Here is a 26,121-nt window from a genome sequence, read left to right as displayed (position 1 = left end):
GAGACCCCTGTCCTGTTACTGAAATTACCCGAAACATCAAGAAGACCTCACAGACAAGTGCGAATGGCAATTGCAGCTGTCCTGACACTCATCGTTTCTGTGAAAGTCTATCACCACTGAACACTTTTATGCGAAAATGATTAGACTATAACAGACTGTTGGTTTGCCAGAAGATCAATATTGTTTGATGCTAAATTGTGTTAGAATGCTGCAGATTTTATGTTATATATAATGTAACTTTACAGGATTGGGCTTTTGTTATAAACCATTGAGAGAGATTTAAGGGAAACATTTAGTTAGACGTGAATCAACTAAAAAGGGATATTTTCGATACATTCAGAGAGACTTGACATCCCCTAGTGCTGACACAATTAAGCAACCGGTGGATGTTATTTAGAGGCTGGATCCCACGTGCTTGGGTTCAAAGTATTCCACATAGCTTAAGTTCTAGTCTGACCGCGCTGTTTATCATAAATTTGATGCTCGCAGTCTCATGCTGCTTCTGTAGGAAGCTAAGAGATATGAAAACAAACCATGTAGCTTCCATAGCTCTATTAATTTTAAACATAATACAGAAAGGGAAGATATGGAAAATTAACACTGAGGGAAAGATGACTATATTCCCTAACTTACAACAGAGGGGATCTGGAAAGCTATTCACAGTGGGAGAACCACTACTTTGGTGAAGTTAGAGATGAAGCCCAAGTCCAAGTTGTTCCCACAGATTGCCCCCTAACAGCTTTACTGCCTTACAGTGAACACACGGCTGACTTTATATCCCTGCAGAAGCAGGCATCCTGTTGCTCTCTATTCCTGCCCTGCCATCCAACCCCTCTCACATCTTTCCCCCAAGAGTGGATGGGATTGTGGGGGTTACAGGGGTACTTACCCACCCAAGCCCAGACTCAAAATATTTGCCATAGTTCAAATTTTTGGCTTGGCTACATTAATACTGTATAAAATGTATAAAAAGTAACCATGCTGCCCCTGTAGCACTTTTGAATTTAATACAGAAAAGGGGGATTTTGGGGATACAGAAAGGTTTCCCCCCATAATATACGCCAAATCTAAGAACACATGGTCACTGACTATGCACTTGGAGGTCAATTGCTTAGAGGTTGTCTCCCTGAGGGTTTCAGCCATCAGACTCTATAGTCTGTTCCACCCTAGGTGGGGCCCTCTGCCTACTGATAATGACAGTGGATTGTTCCCCTGAAGGAGAGCCCAATGCCAAGTCAAGGAGGTCCAAGATTACACTTCCATCTTGAATCTAGGGTCCACAAATATTGTCACATGTACCCCAGTGCCTCCTCTTCCTATTGTATGCACACCCCTAACTCGCCCCCCTAGTATTGCATGTATGCCTATGGTACAACCCCTTCCCAGTTATGTAATTGGGGGCTTGCACATCCCTGAAAATGTATATAAGCTGTGATTGGAATTAAATGCTTTCTGTGAGGACCTGGTATCGTGTTTGATGTCTCTTTAACTTTACCCCTGTATTACACAACCGCCCCTTGAACCCGTTTGATTGTGGGGCTGGTACCCCACAATTCACTAGAGTTTGATGATCTTATAGTTTCTTTAGCTGTGATACTATTAGGCTCCACTGAAGGCAGCAGCAGACATATCTTCCATCTACAAAGATTACTCTGCCCATCTTCCCACCAGATTAAGTGACATCAGCCAACCAATGCTGGTCCCCTACCCACTGGAGTTATCCGCACCAACCAGAATGATGTGCGGGACCCATCACATCTACAAAATTTGTAGACGGCCCTAAAACAAATGCTCCGGCACTTCCTTTGTTTTGCTCTTCACTCTTGCCCAGTGGTTCTCAACCGGTGGGTTGCAACCCCTTTGGGGGTTGACCGACCCTTTTACAGGGGTTGCCTGATTCCTAACACTAGCAAAATTACAATTATGAAGTAGCAACAAAAATAATGTTATGGTTGGGGGTCCCCACAACATGAGGAAGTGTTATGAAATGGCTGCATGAGGGAGGTGGAGAACCACTGCTCTGGCCTCTCCTGCTACATGAGATGCCTGCTTTCTCATGGCTCTGGCTCTTCCCTGCTGGGGCTCATTGTCTGCTACCCATTTCCCTGTTGGCCTAACAGCAGAAGCAGTGGCTGTGGCACTAGAGTGATTTAACTCTTTCCTCACCAGATGCTGTAGTTAGTACCAAATTTTCTCTTCCTTCCTTTAACAGTCTCTTCGAAGTTAGCTAATTCTCTGGCTTTAGATAAAGGCCCAGCTCTTAACTTTCTTTGAAGTTATCCTAAACTTCTTTCACCTCATTTCCTGTTCCCTACAGACCTCACCTCCCTCAATAAATCTATTAATTAAAGGTCTCACTCTCTGAAAGACCTTACAGTATGATATTTACATTTTTAAAAGTTTTTAAGCTTTAAGTATTTTAAATGTGATCAAATATTTCTGAAAGGTACCGATGAAGAACACAGTTTTCCCCCGGATCCTGGATGTTTCCTCCCCCCAACTACCATGATCCGAATTCTACCTTGCAGGGCTGGATAGGACAGAGGCTGTACACTGGTACATATGAGGGCTGGAGGCACAGGGAATCCAGGGTGGATGATACCTTCAGGACCAAGGGTGTGAGGGACGATGCTGGGAGAGTGGAGGGTGAGTGGGTTGGAAAGGGGGAACTGATTACAAGGATCCACATGTGACCTCTTCCCTGGGAGAGGGACAGCAGAGAAGGGGGGAAGGGAGACTCCGGATAGGGCAAGATATGACAAAATAACGATGTATAAATTACCAAGGGCACATGAGGGAGGGGGGAAAGGGGAGGGAGGGGAAAAAAAAAAGAGGACCTGATGCAAGAGGCTTAAGTGGAGAGCAAATGCCTTGAGAATGATTGGGGCAGGGAATGTATGGATGTGCTTTATACAATTGATGTATGTATATGTATGGATTGTGATAAGAGTTGTAGGAGTCCCTAATAAAATGTGAAAAAAATGATTAGGGCAAAGACTGTACAGATGTGCTTTATACAATTGATGTATGTATATGTATGAACTGTGATAAGAATTGTATGAGCCCCAATAAATTGTTTAAAAAAATATTTCTGAAAGAAGTATGTCTGGGACTTACTTTAAAATAATGCGGGAGGGACTTCCGGGAAAATGGCGACAGAATGACGTAACAGGGACTCAGCAGAATCCAGCCCAGGAGAGTTGCTTAGAGGGAAATTCAACACTGCTGGATCGCAGGAGCATCATAAAAATAAGTAGGCACAGACCCAGGGGGTTTTGAGGGGCTGGAGGCTTCTGGTTTACCGGCAGTGAAAGATGGCTGGGGCTTGACCTTGGCCCCACCACTGTCTCTGCCAGAGCCGGGACCATTTGGAGCCTGTAGGGGGGCTTGGTCTCAACACAGCCAGTTTGCCCCCGCCTTCCTCCGGGCAGGGACTGGACCCTTGCAGCTCCAAAGGCAGGGATCCGGGTTCAGCTACATTGTTGCTTCTGTTTACATCTCTGCTCTCTGTTCCCCCACAGCCCTGGAAAGTGTGCACGGGCTTTTTCACAGCACAGCCAGCTTGCCGCCACCGCCTCTTCTGGCCTGGCCCCGGACTAAACGCGAACCCTCGCAGCTCCGGGCAGGGGTCGGGGTTCAACTACATTGTTGCTTTTGTTTACATCTCTGCTCTCTGTCACCCCACAGATCTTTGAGGGCTGTGCAGTGGCTTTCTCTGGGCTCAGCTGGGACTTGCCCCACTGCACTGGTGCAGGGCTTAAACCCTCACAGCTCCATAGGTGGGGAGTGGGACTCAGCTACATAGTTGCTTTTGTTTCCCTCTCTTCCCTATATTCTAGCACAGTATAAACAATCTTAGTTTTAAATTTTTTTCCTCTTGTCTCTTTCCTGTTCTCACACTCCACTGCTGACTCCAGACCACTACCTTTGGCCTAAGGCATTTACACCTGTACCACACCCAGCTAGGTGAGCTCCACCAGAGCTAGCCAGAGGCTAGGGAAAGTCCTGCTTTGTTCCCTCCAGGGGATACTCTGCCCAACTTCTCACAGGTGAATCCCTGCCTGTGTATCTGGGGGCATAAGGCAGCTGGGCCAACACATCAACATTCCAAGCTGTTGAAGGAACCTCTGCCTAACCTCTACCAACACCAAAGCAGGCAACCCACCAGCCTTCTGGGGCATTCCCCTGATAGGGAAGCCACAGGAGGATAAAGTGGTAGGTTAATCCCATAGTAAAATTAGGTGTAGGTAGTTGGAAGCAGCATTCCTATATTTCTCCCAGAGAGAGCCAGCGCTCTTCGATTCCCTGGAAAATGGCACCTGGCTTCTTTAAAACTATGCAACACAAACAGCCATCAGCCCCAACGACCTCAATGAAAAAACAGGAGAAACAAAAGGCAATGGCAGATGTCCTGAACATAATGACATGCATAGAAGAAGCAGACATTCAGCTGCCACAGAAAGAAATTTTCAGAATGCTGCTTGGAGTCATACAGGACATGAGGGAAACAATACAGAAAAAGGATGAAACGATAGAGGAGATAAAGGCTATACACCAAAGGGAAATACAGGAGCTTAGGGAAGAGATAACAAAAACCAGTAGCAGAAACACAGACCTTGAGAATCGATTGGAGGAATCAGAGAACCACATCAGTGTCTTGGAGGGCAGCCAAGCAGACTTTAACAAACGTGAACAAAAATCTAATAAGATCATCAGAGAAGCTAAAGAAAACCTAAGAGCTATGTCTGATGCTATGAAGAGGAACAGCGTTAGAATTATTGGCTTACTAAAGGAAAGCACAACAAAGAAGTCATCTGCAACAATAGTGAGAGATTTCTTGAGGAAAACTTCCCCAGCTTAATGAACGAAAACCAGGCAACTAATCAGGAGGCTGAAAGAACAACAACTAAACTGAATCCAAAGAAGTCCCCAAGGCACAGAATAGTTAAACTATCCAACTTTGAGGAAGAAGGAAAAATCATGAGAGCAGCTAGGGAAAAACAAGCAATCACATATAAAGATTCCCAAATAAGAAGATGCTCAGACCCATCAGCAGAAAATATGAAGAAGAGAGAGTGGAGTAACATATTTCAAAAATTGAAGGAAAGCAACACAAACCCAAGAATACTCTACCCAGCCAAATTATCTATCAAGATAGATGGAGAAGTAAGAGTCTTCGCAGACAAGGAAAAACTCAAAGAATACGTTAGAAGAAACCCAGCCCTCCAAAAGATTCTTGCCGATCCAGTATGGGCAGAAGGACAACAATCACCAAACATAAATAAGAGACCACCACATAGAACAACCTTACCCAGAGGGCAAAAAGAGAAAACTGACCCCAAGATAGCATTGGCTTAAGAATGGAAAGAAGTCAAGAATGATACACACACACACATACATGTACAACAAACTAATGAGAAAGGAAAGTAGGAAAACTCCCAACACAAAGGTATAAGATGACATCACAGAGTCCACACATGGAGATAATAACCCTGAATATCAATGGCCTGAACTCAGGCGTTAAAAGACAGACGAGCAGCCTGGCTTATAAAACACAACCCATCAATCGCTGCCTACACGAGACATAGCTCAAGGCTACAGACAAAAATAGGCTGAAATCAATGGCTGGCGAAGGTCCTACCAATCAAACAGCACTATAAAAAAGGCAGGGCTGCAATCCTAAAATTGACCTCAAAGTGCAAACCATAAAAAGAGATAAGGAGGGACACTATATAATGCTCAAGGGAATCATAGACAATGAACCACTAAGCATTGTAAACATATATTCCCGAATGAGAGACCAGCTCAATACGTCAACCAAACACTCCAAAAGATTAAGAAAGAAATCACAGCCTCGACAATTATAGTGGGCGATTTCAACACACCACTCACTGAGGAAGATAGATCACAGGGAAAGAAAATCAACAAGGAGACTACAGATCTATGTATGGATTGTGACGAGTTGTATGAGTCCCTAATAAAATGTTTTAATTTAAAAAAAAGAAAAAGATTAGTAAAAAAAAAAATAATAATGCAGGACAAGTAATGGGGATAAAACCAAACTGGCCGTGAATTTATTTGACACTATACTTGCCCATGAACATGGGAAATCACACAATTCTCTTTTGAACATTTGAAATTTTCCTTAAGTTAAAAAAATGAAAAACTGTGGGTTGAGAGAGGATAAAAGACAATAAATCAGGAATACTTCTGACCAAACTAAAAAGAAATACTCGATTACAACTTTGCAGATGCCACATGAGAGGAAAGATGGGCCCTCCTACTCAGCACCCGAAGGTTGACTGCATTCTTCTTTAAGTTCTGCTACTGAGTCAGCCTCTCCCTGCAAAGCCCTCCATTTCCCTCCACCTCGTCTCAGCTTTACATCATCCCCCACCACCGATGCAGCTACGTCTTGGTGGTGGCCATCAGTCTGAACACTGAAAAGCTACAATTTAATATTGATTTCTACTCTTCTCTCAACTCATCAGAGCACATGGTAGAGATTGACACCAAAAGGTGAAGAGTTGACAGGGTAGCCAGCCCCTAACACATCATGACAGGCCTGGTATGCAATTGTACAGTGGTAATATGTAAAGATTACAGTGAAGTCAGAGAATAAGAGAGGTGAGAGAAATATGAAGGACATATTTCATAGTAGCATGCTCACCTCAGCCCCAATTGATGGTCCACGTGGGGATGTGGAAAGTGGGAATGGCAGGGGAGAGATTTATTTCTAACCAAGGCTTATGTATCTTTTGGGGGTGTGCAAGCCCCGATTACAGGTAAAGACATACATCACAGGAAGTGCTTGTAATAAGGGTATACATGCAATCGGAAGGGGCAGGACTGGAGGTACACATGTGACAAGCCACAAGATGGGCAGATCCTAGATTCAGGAAGGCAGCCTAACTTTAGATGTCACTGAGTAGGTTTGACCTAAGATCTCCTGGCAAACAATCACTATCCCATCAATAGGATATGTGCCCCACCTACAGTGGACCCCGACAGTAGTCTGATTGCTCTGGATGGCTGAAATGTCTTCAGGGAATATCTCTAAGCATGACCTCCTACTATGTGCTGGAAAACAGCCTCTTGGGTTTGGCATATCTTTGGGGGAGACAAAGCTGGGGGGAAGTCTTTTTATACCCCACAAGTTGTGGGGCTGTGTGAGGCTAATCACATTGGAGTGGAAAACTGATGAGCTCCTGCATACTTGGGAGGAGAGCACTCACCCTGGTTTTCTAAGTGTTATCCTGGGATGCCCGATCCACACATTAAACAGTGCGGACTACACAAAAGAGCAGCCAAGGGGTTCCTAGATGGATTTTTCAGACAAAGCTTGTGCTCAAGATTCATCTTCCTGTAGCAAATGCCTATTTTATACACTGGAATTTGGCAGTGAAAATGTGTTTCATCAACATGAATTCTGTGTTTATTGATTCTGGAGACAACAAATCAGAAGAAAAGGCTCACACTAAAAAATAAAAAGTATTTATTTAAAAACACAGAACAACACTTCAAAATAAACAAAATGCCCGACATTTGAGATGACTGAATATCCCCAGGCACAGCATTGGTTCATGAATATGTACGTTTTATTATGTGCTGTCAGATTTCTCCCCAGCTTTGACAACATGAATACTTTTGGGAAGCCCAAGTCCTTAGCAGAATCCCACAGCTAAACTAGCTCCTCCAGGGGAAAAAATAAAATCCTATCCTTCGGGATTCTGACTAATTAGACCCCCACAAGGCAGCTGTTTTCCATGTAAACATGATCAGATTTGAATACTGATGTTTCTTGGGTTTGTGAAGCTCTCAACATAAGACCAAATGAGGGCCCAGTCTTTCCAGGAGCCCCGCTGGGAGCTAAATGCCACCTTCCTTACTTACCTGAGCGTACCAAGAGGAGGGTTTACAAAACTGCAGACAAAGAGCATTTGCTACCTTCCTTCCCGGAGGTTACAAGGGTTTGGGGGTAGAAGGTAAGTGCCTGCCACACTTGCTGCTGTGGGAGAGCAGCTGATTACCTAGCACATACCAGTACTGAGTGTACAAGGGGGCTTCAAGGAGTTCATGGGAAAAATATTATCTTTTCATTCCATTTTCCCACAAACGTTTTGAAACCCCTCCGAGTATGACCTATCACCACACATGGAGGAATAAATTAACAAGTTACTCTGGACTAAGCTCCTCAAAACAAAGGCAAATTTGGTAAGCCAAGGCCACCACCTGTGTTACCTGTTAGCTCCAATCCACCCAGGTTCCTTCCTGAAGAAGTCAGCGATATCCTGATTCAAGAGCCACCGCCCTAGCCCCGGACAGAGCGGCGTGGGAAGCAACTTCAACGTGGGGTAATGAGTCCAGAGGGCCTGCTTCAGGTGAGGGCACCAGCAGATGGCAGCACTGCTAACACCTGAGTCTGGGAAGGGCTGTGACTGGAGGGTCTCCTGGAGCATCTTCACTGATGCAGCTTTATGGCAGTTGCCCAGATGTCGTTGCTGGGGAGCGGAGGAAGGACCCAGCCTTGGGGAATGGAGGTGCCTTTGGGATGATCAGATGGCACCAGGTACTGATCCCAATCATGCCTTAATAAGAACAATTGCAAGAGATGTTCAGTATCTAAATATCCTACTTCTATAGCTTAGTTTACACTAATGTACTAATCCACCTGATTTCTAGGAATTATACAAAAGTGTACATTTTAAGTATACACATAAAGGATGGAAAAACCTTGAAAAATAACCTTACTGGTAATGCAATGAATTTTTCCCCAAGAAACCAACCTCATTGCCATCAAGTCGATCCTGACTCATAGCAGCTCTGTAGGGCAGGACAGAACTGCCTCTGTGAGTTTCCAAGACTGCAGTTCTTCAGTGTAGAAAGCCCCACCTTTCTCCTGAGGAGGGGTGCTGGTTTCAAACTGGTGACCTTTCGGATCACAGGCCAATGTGTAACATGAACATGCCTATTATGTTTTAGAAGCCAAGGCTTACAAATCAGCCAGAGATGCATTTCCCCCAGAACATGAACGTGGTATGCTAAAGACATCCATTGATCAGAATCACACATCAGTGATCACTTAGTTTTGTGATCTTCCAACCAGGCTCTGTAGAACCTTTGGGCCCAGTGTCTGATTTGGAGCAGCTAGAACAGTGGTTCTCAACCTTCTGAATGCAGTGACCCTTTCATACACTTCCTCATGTTGTGGTGACGCCCCAACCATACAATTATTTTCCTTGCTACTTCATCACTGTCATTTTGCTATGTGATGAACCAGGCAACCCGTGAAAGGTTCATTCGACCCCCAAAGGGGTTGCGACCCACAGGTTGAGAACCGCTGCTCTAGAACAACGTGTTCTCAGTCAACAGAATTTAACCCGCCAGAGAAGCCCTCTGCTAGTGAGTTCTCAAACGACCGCTGAGGGTTGAAGGCCACCATTCCAACCCACCGTCTTCATATCGCAGGTGAGGAAACTGACATCAACTCGCCCCACTCATGAGTCACTGCGAGTTACGATGAAGGGAATGAGCAAAGGGTAGCCTATGCTTTCAAAGCAGGGGTGGGGGACTCTTCTTCTGCCAAGGCCCATTTGGATATTTATAACATTATTCAAGGGCCATATTGGCTACTCCCATAGAGTTATCTCAGAAACTCACAGCAGTTCTACCCTGTCCTCTAGGCTCGCTGCGAGTCAAAATCGACTTGATGGCAGCATTGGTTTGACTTTGGTGTGGAATGTGATGGCTGGAGCGGCTTCTCTGTTGTGAGGAGTGTGTGATTAGCGGGTATTGATGACTTCTACAGCCTTTTAAGGCCTGCGGGCTGGACGCTCCCCAAACGTGCTTTAAATCAACCTAACTGTTGTAGCGTGGGATTTCCTCATCTGCTGAAAGAGGGACACCACCATGCCTTCTCCAGGAGCAATTAGAACAAAAGGAGCTGTAGGTGGCTTCCTTGAACTTGAAAACCTTACAAACCCAGGTATAGCAATAGACCTCTACATCATAAGCACATTATCAACTGCTCCTAGCTCCCTCAGGGAATGTCTGCCCTGCCACCTTACCTTATTTGGATGAGCGCTGGCAGGGAGTGTTCGGCTTGAAGGTAATACTGTCGGAAAGGCTGCAAGAAGTGAGCGAGGGGGAACTCATCTGAAAAGAAAGGTACAATACCATGTCATCATACTTTACACCTAGACAGCGACTGGCAGTATGAGCAATGTGTTTCATCTTTCTCTAAGACTTCCGTGATACAGTGAATCCTGAATGTGCCATTTGTTGGCTATTATACCTTAGCTTAGCAGCCCTCATGGTATAGTAGGTCAGCAGTTTGAAACCACCAGCCGGTCTGAGAGATAAACACAGGGCTTTCTACTCCTACAGAGTGGGAAACTCACAAAGAGAATTCTACCCTGTCCTATAGGGTCCCTGTAAGTTGGCATCGATGGCAGTGAGCTGTGAATTGCTGACCCCTTAGCTTCAGAGTCCTGGTGGCTGCTAACTGAAAAGTTGGCATTGGAGCGGTCAAAAAGACCTGGGCAACCTGCTCCTGCAGTGATCATGATGGGGCCATTCCAGTCGGCCACATGGCTTGCTGCGAGCTGAACAAGGACACCCTCTCGCAGCTGCAGCTGACCTCGCCCCAAAGGAGAAGAGCCAATGCAGGGGGCTTCCTTTCTTTCACTGGGTACGTGGGAACTTACCCTGCTCTCCAAATAACTTGGACTCAATCTCGCGCTTCTGAACTAACAGTTTTTCTTTTTCTTTTCGCTCCTTCTTTTCCAATTCTCTTTTCCTCTCTTCTTCCTGTTCTCCCTCCAGCATGACCTGGAGGGCTCGCTCTTCCGCTTCATATAGTTCAGAACGCTTTTTGATGAGCTTTCTTAGTCGCTGCAGATGGTGTTCAAAGGTCTCATCAGCAGAGGCTGGAGGAGAGACCCCTGGGTAAAGAGATCCACAGACCATCAGAGATACAACGACTTCACTATTTCCAACATCCTAGCTACAACGTAATTTTTGTTAGAATGTGACTTCTACACAATCTTTACGGCTCAATTTCGGTTTTCCTGAGTGTCCAAGGACTCTGCTCCTGGCCCAATTCTCTCCAAAGCAAACCACTCCAGCCGTGATTTTACTTCCATGCTGCTCTTCCAGCTGGACAGTGTGCTCCCCGGAGGCAGGAATGTACAATACCTCAATGCTCATGGAAGAACCATGTCTCTTCTCCAGCTGAAGTTTTAGGAGGACAGACTTCAGAGTGGTGAGGAAAGGATACACACATCACGCTGACCTCTCTCTCAGTCCACTACTGACAATAGGTGACCAATGGTCTCCATTTGCCTTGTTTCAGCACCTCCCAACACCAAGAAATCCAGAATGGTTGGCCACCCTAGTTAACTGTGTTTGTTGGCTAACAGTAGGCTTAAGATTTAGGAAGTAACAATTGGGGCCATTTCATCAGGATATGACTTATTAGGTGAAATAAAAAAAGATTGCGTTCACATTTTAACAGAAAATGTTAGCGTTCAGAAAAACATACTTAAGTACCTGAGGGTAGGGAAGTGATGTGTCTGATAGTTTTAGATTAGTTGCATAGGGAGGAGGAAATATTAGGAAGTCTTTGAAAACTATTTAATATAGCTGATGTTAAATATTACATGTTCTATTTTTGTGCACGTGTGAAATAATTTAACATTCAAAGCATCCTTGAGTGGACTGCAGGTCTGCATGCACTGTTGTAATGACCCTGCATATTAAGCCAATGAAACTGCTAGGTGCTTTAATAGCAATAGTTCTTGCAAGATTTTAACAATACCAGATACATAGAAGAAAACACCCTAATCCTGTGACTACAGCATCACCTCCCTGTTTCTTTCTGGCCATTTCATGTTCGTAAATGGCCCCCAACACACAGGCCATTTCCGTATGATTGCTTTCCGGTCCTCACAATGTCCTGTTTCACCAGGTCAGTATGCCCCAATGAACTTAAGAAGCAGGTCAGGGGTCTTCAGGGAGCCTCCTCATTCTGGTCCTGGCTCCTATTATTTCCTTGGGTTGGAAAATGTGCCAGAACAGCTCAGAGAATTTTAAAAAGTTCCATATTTAGGATTACAGTTTAATTGTAGCAAAAAGGAGACGATAGGGCAAAGTTTATTCCACCACCCCTTAGAGGGGGGGCTCCCAATGCAGACCTTCCCCGTCACCAAAAGGCACGTGCTAACCTTCTACAAAGTGATGTCTTTCACCCACCAGCAAACTGTGGTGTTGTGGCCAAAACCTCACAGAGAAACTCTAGTCTCCTCTCTCCTGAGGTTGGCAGAGCATACAAATGCTTAAGAGGTGGGCCGTGCTGGTCCACGCCAGTTCCCACTTGAAAGTCGCCTACCTCATTAGTATAACCTGTAAAGTTAGATGTAGTCTGGTACTCTCATTAAAAATCCTGATGGGCATGATCAAGGGTAATGTAACCAAGAGGAATTGCTGAAACCCTGGTCGGGACTGAGCATGATAGTGCGACAGGAGGAAAGTCAAGGGAAATAGAGGAAAGAGCTGGGAGGCAAAGGCATTATAGAGGTCTAGATAAAGACATGTATACATACAAATAGATTTATATATGAGGATGGGGGAATAGATCTATGTGCATATTTATAGGTTTAGTATTAAGGTAGCAGGCGGACATTGGGCCTCCAGTCAAGTACTCCCTCAATGCAAGAATATTTTCTTCTATTAAACTGGCATTCTATGATGCACACCTTCCCAACACAACCTGTGAAGACAAAGTGGGTGCATAAGCAAATGTGGTGAAGAAAGCTGATGGTGCCCAGCTATCAAAAGATACAGCGTCTGGGATCTTAAAGGCTTGAAGGCAAACAAGCGGCGATCTAGCTCAGAAGCAACAAAGTCCACATGGAAGAAGCACACCAGCCTGTGTGATCACGAGGTGCCGAAGGGATCAATTATCAGGCATCATCAGAACAAAGAACCTTACCATAGTGAATGGGTGGGGGGTACGGAATGGAGACCCAAAGTCCATTTGTAGGCCACTGGAGATCCCCTTGCAGAGGGGTCTTGGGGAGAAGACGAGCCAGCCATTCAGGGTGCGATGTAGCAACGATGAAAAATACAACTTTCCTCTAGTTCCTAAATGCTTCCCCCCTCCTCCCTACTATCATGATCCGAATCCTACCTTGCAAGTCTGGCTAGACCAGAGGATATACACTGGTACAGATAGGAACTGGAAACACAGGGAATCTAGGGCGGATGATCCCTTTAGGACCAGTGGTGTGAGTGGTGATACTGGGAATGGAGAGTGAGGGTGCGATGGAAAGGGGGAACTGATTACAAGGATCTACATGTGACCTCCTCCCTGGGGGACAGACAACAGAAAAGTGGGTAAAGGGAGACGTAGGACAGGGCACGATATGACAAAATAATAATTTATAAATTATCAAGGGTTCATGAGGGAGGGGGAGGGGAGAGCGGGGAGGGAGGGGAAAAATGAGGACCTGATGCCAGGGACTTAAGTAGAAAGCAAATGTTTTGAGAACGATGAGGGCAATGAATAAACAAATGTGCTTTACACAATTGATGTATGTATGGATTGTGATAAGAGTTGTATGAGCCCCTAATAAAACGATTAAAGAAAAAAATCCTGATGGTTACAGGAACTAAGACCAAATTCTCTGGGTAAATTCGTGGAAACCCCACATCCTCCTCCCCTCTCCCCATATGCGCATGTGCACAGGGTTAGGATTTACCATACATATTTTTGGAGGAGGCACATTCAACTTGTAACACAGTAGATGCTAATGTCCTTCTAACTATTCGGCCCTAAATCTAAATCAACCACTCTGTATCTTGGCAGACAGATGCCAACTACTTAGCTAGTTCATGAAGCTGCAGGGCTGTACAATGGTCATATCCCAACAAAACTTGAAGGGCCTGGAGTCTTTGTTTTATTATGCTTTAAACTACACAGGGGAAAGCATTTGCTGTGGTGTATTTGTGCACCTGTGTACTTTCAAATATTTCTGAGGAAAGGTAAGCACTGCCAAACTACTTAAAGGCAACCTGTGGTACAAACCAAGTAAAAGGGAGAAGGAGCAGGGTCACTGCAGGCCAGATCAGAGAAGCTTCCTGGAGGCTGCTGCGTCTGTATTTGGTTTTGCAGAGCAGTGAGGGCTTAAGATGACCAAGCTGCTTTCCCCCAGATCCTGGATGCTTCCTCCCCCCAACTACTATGATTCGAATTCTACCTTGCAGGACTGGATAGGGCAGAGGTTGTACACTGGTCATAGGGAGCTGGAGGCACAGGGAATCCAGGGTGGATGATACCTTCAGGACCAGAGGTGTGAGGGGCGATGCTGGGAGAGTGGAGGATGAGTGGGTTGGAAAGGGGGAACTGATTACAAGGATCCACATGTGACCTCCTCCCTGGGAGACAGACGGCAGAGAAGGGGGGGAAAGGGAGACTGGATAGGGCAAGATATGACAAAATAACAATCTGTGGATTATCAAGGGCTCATGAGGGAGGGGGGCATGGGGAAGGAGGGGGAAAAAAAAGAGGACCTGATGCAAAGGGCTTAAGTGGAGAGCAAATGCTTTGAGAGTGATTAGGGCAAAGAATGTACGGATGTGCTTTATACAATTGATGTATGTATATGTGTGGATTGTGATAAGAGTTGTATGAGCCCCTAATAAAATGTAAAAAAAAAAAAAAAAGATGACTAAGCTGGGAAGGGAGGGCCATCTAAACAGAATGGCAGGAGCAAAGACCCAGGCAGGCAAACGGAAAGCACAGAGTGGGAACGTCCTGACATCCCGCATGCTGGAGAAACCTTTACAGAGAGGCTTGGACTGCCTTGCTGTGCCTGGCACTCACTCTTTCCAGGAAGCTATCCCATTCAGGGAAGGTATCTAACAGAAGCCCTGGCAGCGTACTGGGTTACACGTTGGGCTGTGAGTCCTAAGGCCAGCAGTTTGAAACCACCAGCTGCTCCCAGATGAGGCTTTCTACTCCTGGAAACCCCCGGGGGCAGCGCTACCCTGACCTACGGGGTCACTGTGAGCCCAACTCTCCGCATGTCCAGTGGCTTCCTAAAGCTGCTCCTCCTCTCAATGCTGGCTACCAAGAGCTGTAAACAGCCTCTGAGGCGGATCTGAGTTGTGGCTAACAAGTCCAAGTACTGTACAGGGGGAAACAATGGGGGTCAAGATGGGACGAAGGGCAAGTCCACAAGCAAAGCCATTTACCTTTCCTTGCGGCAGCCTCTTTCCTCAGCTTCCTCAACTTCTCCAAAGCCCGGAGCAGGTCCACCATCCGTTTGGTGTCTGCCTGCTTTTTCCTCACTTCGGATAGGACGCCATCGGCAGCAGCCTTGAGTTCCTGCTCCTGGAGGACGAGAGCCCCCAGAAACCACGTCAGGGATAACCGTGCAGCAGAGCGCAGCTGCCTGCCACGTCGGCTTTCAGGAAAGCTGACAATCACAGGGCTGGGTGCACTCAACTGGATCTACACTCCCACTTCCTAGACCTTCACCTCCCCTCTCCCCTCTCCCCTGGTCCAGCCACAGGGTCAGTCCTTTCACTGATGGCACAGCCCTCATCGTAAAGGAGAACTGCTTCTTTCGGCAGTTTCCATCTGGGCATGGCTGTTCCTGTTTTCCCCTGTTCCCCTGAAGTGTGATCCCAGGAACTGGGTTTCCTTGTTAAAAAATGTAGACTTCCCACTTGAAGATCCAGACTCTCGTGAAAGATACGGACCAGACTTGACAAGGCCCAGGACTCTACAAATCCCTACGAGCGACAACTTACACAAAGAATTTGCACCCTGTACTCTAGGGTCACTATGAATCAGCATCAACATGCTAACAGTGAAGTCACTGAGTTTGGATCTAGTGTCAGTCACAAGGACCTTTTTCACATGACAGCTTTCAATCAGAAAACCACTGTCCTGCTCCTTAGGTTGGGTCATAGGTTGTTGTTAGACACTGTCAAGTTGGTGCCAACTCATGCTGACCCCATTTGTACACACCAGGACAAAACAATTCTCACCATGGGGCGGGAAGTCTCTTACCTAAACTTCTCTCCCACCCATCCACAAGCGCCTGTAATTCACTCCTTCATTACAACCACACCATGGTGCTTTATGCTTCGCTTGGTATCACTCCCCCTACCTGGCAGGGCAACTGTTTTCATATTGCCTTCAAGACTCAATTCAGTCACTATACTCTGCAGGAAGTCTTCCCTGACACCTGTCCCAGGAGATATTTCTCCTTTGGGATCCTAAAGCACGTCTGGTTGACATCCTCACACATATGATGCAGGTTGTACTGACATGATCCCCCTCAAGGATAAAGACATCCTATTCATCTCTATTTCCAGGTATCTACCAGGTCCAGCACATAATGGGCTCGCATTCACTGTCTCCTGAATGGAATCAAACTTCAGATTCATGGGCTGACTCTTCAGGTGACTCTAGGGGCACAATGATAAGGCCTGCCATCAATACACTTCAGAGTAAGTTACACTGGACTCTAGGACAGGATCAAGCACCAGGAGGAAGACAGAGGGGGTGAAGTGGTTATGGGGTGGTTATGGAGAGTGGAGTGCCAGACAAAGGGAACCTCAGAGGCACTCGCGGACCCAAGGAGAGAGCCTAAACCGGCTTTCTGATCACCTTCCACTTTAAGCAGGGCCCTAAGGAGAGGCTGAGATCAACAGAGACTTTGGAATTAGACAACCTGGGCTCAAATCTGCAGTAAAACTGCCACAAACTCATTTTGATTTCAGGTATGTTACCTTCCCCGTGCCTTCGCTTCCTAGCTGTGGAAATGGGATGCTATTACCTTGGTGGCATAGCTCACACTCAGCTTCAGCTGGGCAGGCAGTGGAATCTCCCAGACACTAATGGAAGAGGCTGCTGCTATCTTAAGTCTCAGACATGACAGTTCCATACTATAGCTCTACTGTGTCCTGCTGGACCCATAGGGTCATTCTGAGTGGGAAGCAACGCAACGGAAGTTGTTTGTTTTGTGTAGCTGTGACCAAGTTGGCATAAGGCCTAGCGTAAAGCAAATGTTGAAAAACAACACTGCTGAAGCTGGAGCTATGTGGTTCAAACGTGTGACTAAAGAAATCTTGGGGAAACCGTCACTATTGCGTCTTTGGCCAATGAGGGAGTGCATTCTTAGAGGCTGAGCCCCCTTGCCTCTATATTTTGTGTCTGTGTGTATACGAATATACAACGCTTCAAGAATTTGCATGTCAAATTTGCACAGGGCCATGCTAATCTCTGCGTTGTTCCAATTTTAGTATATGTCCTGCCGAAGCAAGCACTATTAGTTTATATTCCTAAAATCAGGACCCAGGCACACCCTATCTTTGCATGTTTAAAAGCTGACAGAAAGTCGGGGCAGGAGACGTGTCACCTTGCAATGCAGCCACTGTGGGCGCTGAGAGCTTGGCGCTGAGTCCTGTGCCTCATTGACACATTAGTACAGAGGTATAATACCAGGACGAAGAGCCAGGCTGGCGTGTTGGTTTGTAAACCGTGAAGACGACGCATGCAGCAGGCCTGAGAATGGCAGCGCGGAGCTCCACCAGCCCAGTGCAAGCGAGAGAAGTCTACTCACGCGTTTCTTCTCCTCCACCTCCTGCACGCACTTGACCCTCCAGCGGTCAATCTCCTGCTCCCGCTCCGCCGCCCGGGCGGCCTCCGCCTCGCGCTCGGCCTCGCGCTCCCGGGCCCGCTCCCGAAGCCGCAGGCGGCGGCGCCGGACCCTCTGCAGCTTCCGCCGCACCTCGCCCACGTGGGCCGCCTGCGTGAGCGGCAGCAGCCTCTCGGCTAGCTCCGCGCGCAGCGGGGCCGCCTGGCTGTGCAGCCGCGTCCAGGCCGCGCCGTCCGCCTCGGCCTCCCGCAGGGCCTGAGCCAGCGCCCGCAGCCGCCGCACCAGCCGCAGGGCGGCGCGCAGCCCGGCGCGCACGTCACCCAGGCTGGGCGCCGGGAGCGCGCGCGAGGGCGCCGGGCCCACCCGCCGCCGCGGGCTGCCGAACACCGCCTCCAGCCACTGGCGGTCGCGCAGGCGCTGCAGGGCCGCCTCCCCGAGCGCGTCGGGCGGGGGCAGCGGCGGCGGCGGCGGGGTCTCCAGCCAGCGCGGGTCCCAGGGCGGCTCCGGGCCGGGAGGCGGCGGCCGCGGTCGCTCGCGCGTGTCGGGCCCTGGGAAGGGCCGGCCCTGGGGGGGCGGCGGCGGCGGCGGCAAGGGTGGCGGCGGCAAGGGGTAGAAGGATCCGCCCCCGCCCCCGCCTCGGGGGGCTTCCACGGGCGCCCGGGACTCCGGAGGCATCGGGGGCTGGAGGAAGGGGGCGGACGAGCCCGAAAAGGGGCCGGGCCGCTGAGGAAGGGGCGGTGGGAAAGCCGAGGAGGGCAGCGGTGGCGGAGGACAGCCGAAGGGAGCGGGAGGCGGCGGCGGCGGGCCCGGACGACCCGGAGCGTAGAAGGGCGGCAGAGCCATGGTCACCACGGAGGAGCGCGGCGGCAGGAACCGGAGCAAGTCTCGCGGCCGGAAGTGACGTCGTTGCGCCCCGCCCCGCCCCGCCCCCAAGCTTGCTGGTGGTTGGGTTTCCATTTAATCCTTCAGTGCTAACCCTCCAGGGAAACTCAAGTCGATTCCCACTGATAGGTGATCATATAGTACTTTAAAAAAAAACAAACATTTTATTAGGGAGTCATATAACTCTTATCACAATCCATACATATACATACATCAATCGTATAAAGCGCATCTGTACATTCTTTGCCCTAATTTTCAAAGCATTTGTTCTCCACTTAAGCCCTTTGCATCAAGTCCTCTTTTTTCCCCTCCCTCATGAGCCCTTGATAATTTATGTTATTATTTTGTCATATCTTGCTCTATACAGCGTCTCCCTTCACCCCCTTTTATGGCAGCAGAGCTTTACAGTAGCAGATAGAACCTCATCTTTCTCCTGCAGTTACTGATGGGTTTGAACTGCTGACCTTTAAGGTTAGCCTTCTTTACTGTATTTAGTAAGCATACTAGATACGGAGCTCCGTAAACAATGAAGGCTGAAAGTTTCTCTCCTTGTGGAGTTCACTGTCTAGCAAAGAAAATACATTAATCAAATAACCATTTGTACAAGTGCAGCTGTGACTAAAAGCACCAAAACGATCACAACAGAGCTTATGAACTGACTTGGATTATTGTTGGGCAAAGTTGCCCTAAGGATTTGAGACTTCCGCTGAGCTTTGAAGGGCACGTAGGAGACTACTGTTAAGGACTAGGAAGTATGCCTAGTAGTGGGGGGAGGGTTGGGTGACGAACACCTGTTTGGATGGAGTGGAGGGTATCCTGGGGAGGTGCACAACGGGTACAGCTTTCAGATACCCATCCTACAATAGGAAAATAACGAAGGGTTTTTACACAGGAAGGGGAGAGGCGAGGATGCATGATTAGCTTTTAAAATTAACTATTAAAAGATACTGATTCGTACGCTGTCATGATTCCTTTACCTAGTCCACCCCCCCACCCCCGCCAATAACAGAATCTTGCAAAACTACTACAAGATAACAGTATTGACGTTGACTGCCAAGGTCCTGCTGTCCCATTGGGCTCAATGAACTACTAGGGCTTCATGAACGTTGCTCACTTTTGTTTTAATCGTGTAATTGCTTGAAGTCACGATCAATTGACAAACCTTTGTTGTTTCCCTAAGTTACAAATTAACACTAACAATACCTGCAACTGAAATATCAATGAGCCCCTCCAGAACCACCTGAGAAGCAGCCTGTTCCAGGTGTGACATGAACTTGATTGCTCCAGAAGACCCCTCGACAGAGGTTATGAGCTTCCCCAATTGCTTTCGTTCTTGATCTAAAGCAACCTATGAAATAACTTAGAATGTTGCTCAGCGGCAGTTCTTTTGTTGAACTTGGTCCCTCCTTCTCCTTCAACATTGATATTGAAAACTCTTGCTTTGTCCTTTGTGCCTGCCTCGTGATGAAAATGTTAGATTGGGGAAGGGAACGCGAGCTCACCTTGGGCGCACGGAAGAATTACGACCAGTTGAGATGCAAACAACACAAAAGTTTTAATTTTGGACTAGCTCGAGCTAGGGCCTCCTTCCCTACACTGCCCAGCGCAGCGGGACGTAGCATCCAGAAGGGAATCCACCCCGAGTTCTTTGTTCCCTGGGCTTTTATGGGGCCAGGGACGGGGGCAGTCCAGTGTTGCTGTTCTTTAAACTTATTGGAGAAAACTTCTGGCATCAGCGTTGTTCAGTGGTGGTTGGTGAGTATTCTCTTGACTGGTCAATTGGGGGATGGTGGTCGCTGTTCCCTACTGGTCAGTCTGGGACAGGTGATGCCTTCTCTGACAGAATTACCTCAGTGTCCAGGAATCTGAAATTAGAGCTTAAGCCTGCCCCAAACTTTGGTTTTATATGGCCTGTCATGGTGCTGGTGCCGGCAGTTGTAAACCAGGACCCCACAAAAATCCCTCATATTGTCCTCTAAGGACACTCACTTCACTTGTCTCAGTCTCCTTTGTTGCCTTCAAGAAAAGGCCCAATCAAAGCAGTGGGTTCTGAGGGTGTCTGCTGAGCAAGTTAAATTCAAGGCAGAGAGGTCAACTCAGGTTACGGCAAGTCTTTAAGGGCCCCCATAGGGGTAATACTGATAGGTTTTCTAGAACACAGGAAATCCATGGAGACTTATTAGGAAGAAATTTTTCAAAAATGGAAAACTGCATTGGTGAGAAAATGTTTTTTTTCCCATCACGTCAATGTGCCTGGCTTCTGTGAGGGTAACAAAAGCTGTCCTGTGAGGGTTTCACTGGGAAACCTTACCCTCCCTATCCTACAGCCCTGATGTGTCCTATTCACATTATTTTCTTCTGAAAACTGATTATTGATAAGGAACAATTTGAATACCTGCAGGGTATAAACTGCAATGCTGAGAGCCCAAGGGGCTCGAGATGAAAACACTGCCTTCCAAAGTACATGCACTTTGATGGGGGGCAGAGCAACACACTAGCCTCATTATTTTCCTGTTTTTCTTTAGTGAAAGTGCCTGTGATTTTGTACCAGTCTTTTTTTATTTGCCCACATGTATCTTCAGTGAAATGTCTTTTGCCCTTTAAAAAAAACTGTTGTTTTGAGAGTTCTTTATAGTCATATAGATAGTTGTGTTAGTTTATTGTGCCAACTAGGACAATAGGAACAAGTGGGTAGAGTTGAGTCAGGTCGTAGCTTGATTGGATGATGGCAGAAATAGACAGCATCCACTCCTGCTAGTTCCCTGATCGGAATTGTTCTCTGCCCCAACCTATGTGCTATACTACCTGTGGGCTACCCCAACCTGTGGATCATGTAGCTAGCGCTTGAGGCTTCTTCGAAACCTGCTTCACCTCGCTGCTCATGGGTACATTGCTTGAGCTTGAGGCTGGTTGATTCCATCAGGATCTGCTTCATGAAGCTCCTGAGTTACTGTTGCGGACCCATCCTGCAGTCTAAGGGCAGACTGCCTGCCTTGCCCGAGGGAAGGCCCTGCTGGCTGCTTCCTTGACCTTGGACCCAGCAGCCCTCATGAGCTGAAGGACTTCCAGTGTATTCAGTGTTGCATGAAAGTGAGTTGAACTGAGCCCTCCACTGCTGGGTGGACTAGCTAGCTGTTACATTCCTTCTCAGTGTGTAAACCCATCATTCACACATATAAAATAATAAACGGCCAGGTTTTGTTTCTCTAGAGAACCCCGCCTGACACAGTAGTCCTTTCGTATATGGTTTACAAATAAAATATTCTCTCCCTGACTTTCATCCTATTTTTTAGACTTTTTGAGCAAACGTTCTCAATTTTATGAATTCGTTTGTAAAATTTTCCTTTTATGAATCATACTTTTGGTGTCTTTAAGAGCTCTGCCTAGTCCTCGATCAGGAAGATTTCCTCATGGTTTTCTTAGCTTTGTAGGTTTACATTTAAGCCTATAATCCAAACTGACCTAAGTTTTCATTTTTGCGTAAGGTGGGAGGCTTAGGTAAAGGTATAACTAAAAACTTGTTGCCATGGTGTTGACTGGCTCCTATCAACCCTGTACAAAACTCCCTCTAAGGTTTCTAAGCTGTAGTAAATCTTTAGAGCAAGCTTTTTCCTGTGGAGCAGCTAGTGGTTCAAAATGACCTTTCAGTTATGAGTTGAGTGCTTAATCATTGTACCACCAGGTCACAGACATTGTTTTTAATAAACGTTGACTGAATGGAGCATGAAATGGAGCATATTCATCCAGAGTTACTTTGCTCCAAAGAGTAACAGTACTTTGAAATTCAGAAATTTTATCATGTGATGCTGGCACAATTGGTGCTCCATTGCCCCTCCACCCCACAAAAAAAGGACCTCAAATCAAGCCACACCTCATTTGGTAAACAAGCAATCATGGGCATGTACAAAGTACTTACTCTGTCACTCTATTATACATTCACTCACTGCAACTACAACTGTGGGGAAATGTACATCAAGTCCAGATACTACTTGACTCCCAAGGGGAACTAACACGTGTTGGTGAGGACATGGAGAAGACAGAATGCTTCCCGCACTGCCACTGAAGAGAAGTTTGTTGGTTCCTCAGGAAGTTAAATATAGAAGCACCATTTCAGTCAGCAGTTCCACTTCTAGTTACAGATCCCAAAGAACTGAAAGCAGGATGATTGTGGTGATGACTGTACAACTCTTCTGGAAGTGAATGAGCAACTGAATTGTGTGATATGTAAATTACATGCAAAAAAGGCAACAAAAAAAACTGAAAGCAAGGATTAACTACTTAGAGATCCTAGTGGTCATTACAGCATGATTCATAATAACCCAAAAGGTGGAACCGACAAAATATGGTATATACTGGGGACTTTAAAACATTTGTGGAGAAGTGGAATTAAAAGATAATGAAAAGTTTCTACACATTTCGTGAAACCCCACATATGTAATAGAGGCTGGGGTATCCCAATGGTTAAGGGCTTGGCTGTTCGGGAGTTCACACCCACCAGCCACTCCTTGGGAGAAAGAGAGTCAGTCTGCTGGTCTTCAGATTCACAGACGTGAAAATCCCATGAGGCAGCTCAACCCTGTCCTAGAGGGCTGCTCTGAGCTGGAATCAGTTTAATAGCATACAACATACACACTGGAATATGAAGCTACACAAAGCAGTGAGGTGCTAATCCATGCTATGACATAGGGTGAACTTTGAAACCATTATGAATGAAGTGAAGTCACAAAATGACAAATATTGTAAGACTCCATCTACATGAAATACCTAGAACAGGCAAATATAGAAACAAAGGTTCGCAATGATCAAGGGCTAGGAGGAAGGCACAGGGACTTACTACTTAATTGGTAGTTCAGGATGATGAGGGGGGACAATAGGATCCTGGGAATGAGTTTTGGTAAGAGGGACCTTCTAGTAGTGGCAGGTACAAGAAAGTGTGAGTGCTAAAGCAGATTTCTAAATGTGATCATAGGAAGATGATTCCATCCAATGTTTTCTCAATAAAATATGAAGCAAGGTCTTCTATTGGGTGGGGGGAATTGGGTTCGTGGAAAATCCCATGTTTTTAATCCTATTTTTCCATGAAAATTATTGAAGCCCCTTCATATTAAATGATCATTTCATAACAGAAATAGGACATTGTAGTTGTTTCCTTTTTCTCAACTCCTAAACCTCCCTCTGCTATTTCACACCTCAGATTTCAATGCTCATTATTCATTTCTGGCAAATTCAGACTAGTTCTTCCAGACCTATCTGTGCCACCACCTTGTGTGCCTCTGCTCCCGGTACACATCTCAACTCTAGTATCACAATGCATTCATGTTCATGGGTGACTTCCCTGCTAGGCCCCTCCCACATCTCAACTCTAGTATCACAATGCATTCATGTTCATGGCTGACTTCCCTGCTAGGCCCCTCCCACATCTCAACTCTAGTATCATAATGCATTCATGTTCATGGGTGACTTCCCTGCTAGGCCCCTCCCACATCTCAACTCTAGTATCATAATGCATTCATGTTCATGGGTGACTTCCCTGCTAGGCCCCTCCCATATTTCAACTCTATTATCATAATGAATTCATGTTCATGGCTGACTTCCCTGCTAGGCCCCTCCCACATCTCAACTCTATTATCATAATGAATTCATGTTCATGTCTGACTTCCCTGCTAGGCTCCTCCCATATTTCAACTCTATTATCATAATGAATTCATGTTCATGGCTGACTTCCCTGGTAGGTCCCTCCCACATCTCAACTCTAATGCATTCATGTTCATGGCTGACTTCCCTGCTAGGCCCCTCCAATTCTTAAAAAGTTCACCCTGTGTCCCCCAGAGTTGGGTTGTAAGTGGAACCTTTCAGTAAGGATTTTTAATAAATTGTTTGTGGCTCTCTAACTCAGGAGAACTGACGAGATGGACACAAAAGCACTAAGATTGAACCAGTCCCTGGACTAAAGCAGCTCTGACACCTGTGCCCTCGGACGCTGTGCAGCTGCAGCCCTGCACTGCAGACATACCGCACACGGACGTTCACGGAGTCCTCTTTTATTCACGCCAAACACCAGTGCCAAGATACAAACTTTACTTATAGTCAATTGTTTTTCACTTAAAAACATAGATTATGCTTTGTTAACAACTTCCAAAACAAATTTTAAGTTGCTGTGACTAAAATGTCTCCCAGTTCATTTCTGGAAAATTATTCTTTTAGAAGCAACTCAATTTTTCACTCTACAAAAAGGAAAATGATGTTATCAGAGAAAGATAATGAGCAAAGTTATAATCTCAAAGACTTCTTAAAAAGAACTTTAACCACTGCTATGGAGACACACTCGCTTTGGTGTGGCAGAGGTTGCTAACAGAAAGGTCAGCAGTCAAGTCGATGGGAAACGCTGTGGCCGTCCACTTCCACAAAGACCCGCAGCCGTGGAAACCCTATGGGGCAGGGCTTCTCTGTCCTACAGGGTCAATCAGAGTTAGAATTTGACTGGACAGCAGTTAAGTTTGGGCATACTTTAGTGGCCAGGCTTACATAAGCTGCAGAGTTCTTTTATGGTCTGACTCCAGCCATAAACAATAGTCTCCCTTCCCTTTTGTTGCACCAAAGAAAGCCTAACCCTTCATTAACAGGATTAAAATTTGCTAATAGTTTAAAGTTCTTTTCTTAAGAAAAAGGGAAACTCAAGAATCAATATGAAAACAAATATGTAAATGCATTCAGTTTTAGCAATTTCAAATGAGGTTGAAGTAGATTAATTTTTTATTTCCACATTATGGAAATAAAAAAAATTAAGGTACCCAAATTTTTAATGTCCATGGATCAAATGATACAATTTTCATTTTTAAATTTCCAAATTATATACCTCCTAAATTTTAGTTTTGCTATGTAGTTAAGGTTAATAACTTACATTTTTGTGTGAACACATTTACTTCTGTTGATAGCACAACAGACTTTCTTTAAAGCTCTATGAAACCAAAAAATTAAGACAAATATCCAGGATCAAAAAACTAAAAAAACAGATATATACCAGCTCAGTTGTTGTTTGGTAATACACAATTTTAGAATATTCCATTTAGTTCAGCTCATGGCTTTTACTAGAATGATACTGCATGCTATTTATAAAATTAGATGTAGAGTCTTTTTCTGAAGATTTTAAGCCAGATTTCAAATTCATCTACTCACTGATGCTAATATAGATCAAAGATTTATCTATATAGATATGAATCTATTTGGGTACCTGATATGTCTGATCTATCTATCTAGATGCATTATCTAGATAGGTACCTATATCTAGATATACATACATAGATAAACATCAGGATAGGTAAGACAGACATATCAGCAAGAGGGCCCTTTTACAGTTCTAATTGGGAAGCTAGTGCCAGGCACTAGCAGAGAAGACCAAAAATCAAACTAAAAGTAAATTACCGCAGTATGGTTCTTCGGGGTTCTTTTTCCATGAAATTTTTAACTATTTGAAAATGGCATGTTCTGATTTTTTTAATTAATAAAATTATTTTATTTTCAGGTCACAAATGTGGGTGGAAAAAGGTTAAAGAACAGTACCTCAATC

General features: G+C 45.9%; 1 protein-coding gene and 1 pseudogene across 1 annotated transcript; both read right to left on the bottom strand.

Annotated features, from left to right (window-relative positions):
- Positions 1-7,478: 7,478 nt before the first annotated feature.
- On the bottom strand, positions 7,479-18,534 carry PDCD7 (programmed cell death 7). The gene is made up of 5 exons (XM_075535678.1): positions 17,637-18,534; positions 15,256-15,394; positions 10,707-10,943; positions 10,068-10,155; positions 7,479-8,588 (listed from the first exon to the last, which is right to left on the bottom strand). Exons 1-5 carry the CDS (start codon positions 18,513-18,515, stop codon positions 8,462-8,464), a joined length of 1,470 nt encoding a protein of 489 aa, XP_075391793.1. The 5' UTR covers positions 18,516-18,534; the 3' UTR covers positions 7,479-8,461.
- LOC142431156 (U6 spliceosomal RNA) lies at positions 17,238-17,338 on the bottom strand (annotated as a pseudogene).
- Positions 18,535-26,121: the final 7,587 nt, after the last annotated feature.

Source organism: Tenrec ecaudatus, chromosome 17 (genome assembly GCF_050624435.1).
Source record: "Tenrec ecaudatus isolate mTenEca1 chromosome 17, mTenEca1.hap1, whole genome shotgun sequence".
In the NCBI taxonomy this organism is placed as follows: Eukaryota; Metazoa; Chordata; class Mammalia; order Afrosoricida; family Tenrecidae; genus Tenrec; species Tenrec ecaudatus.
This window is presented reverse-complemented; position numbering and strand designations above follow the sequence as displayed.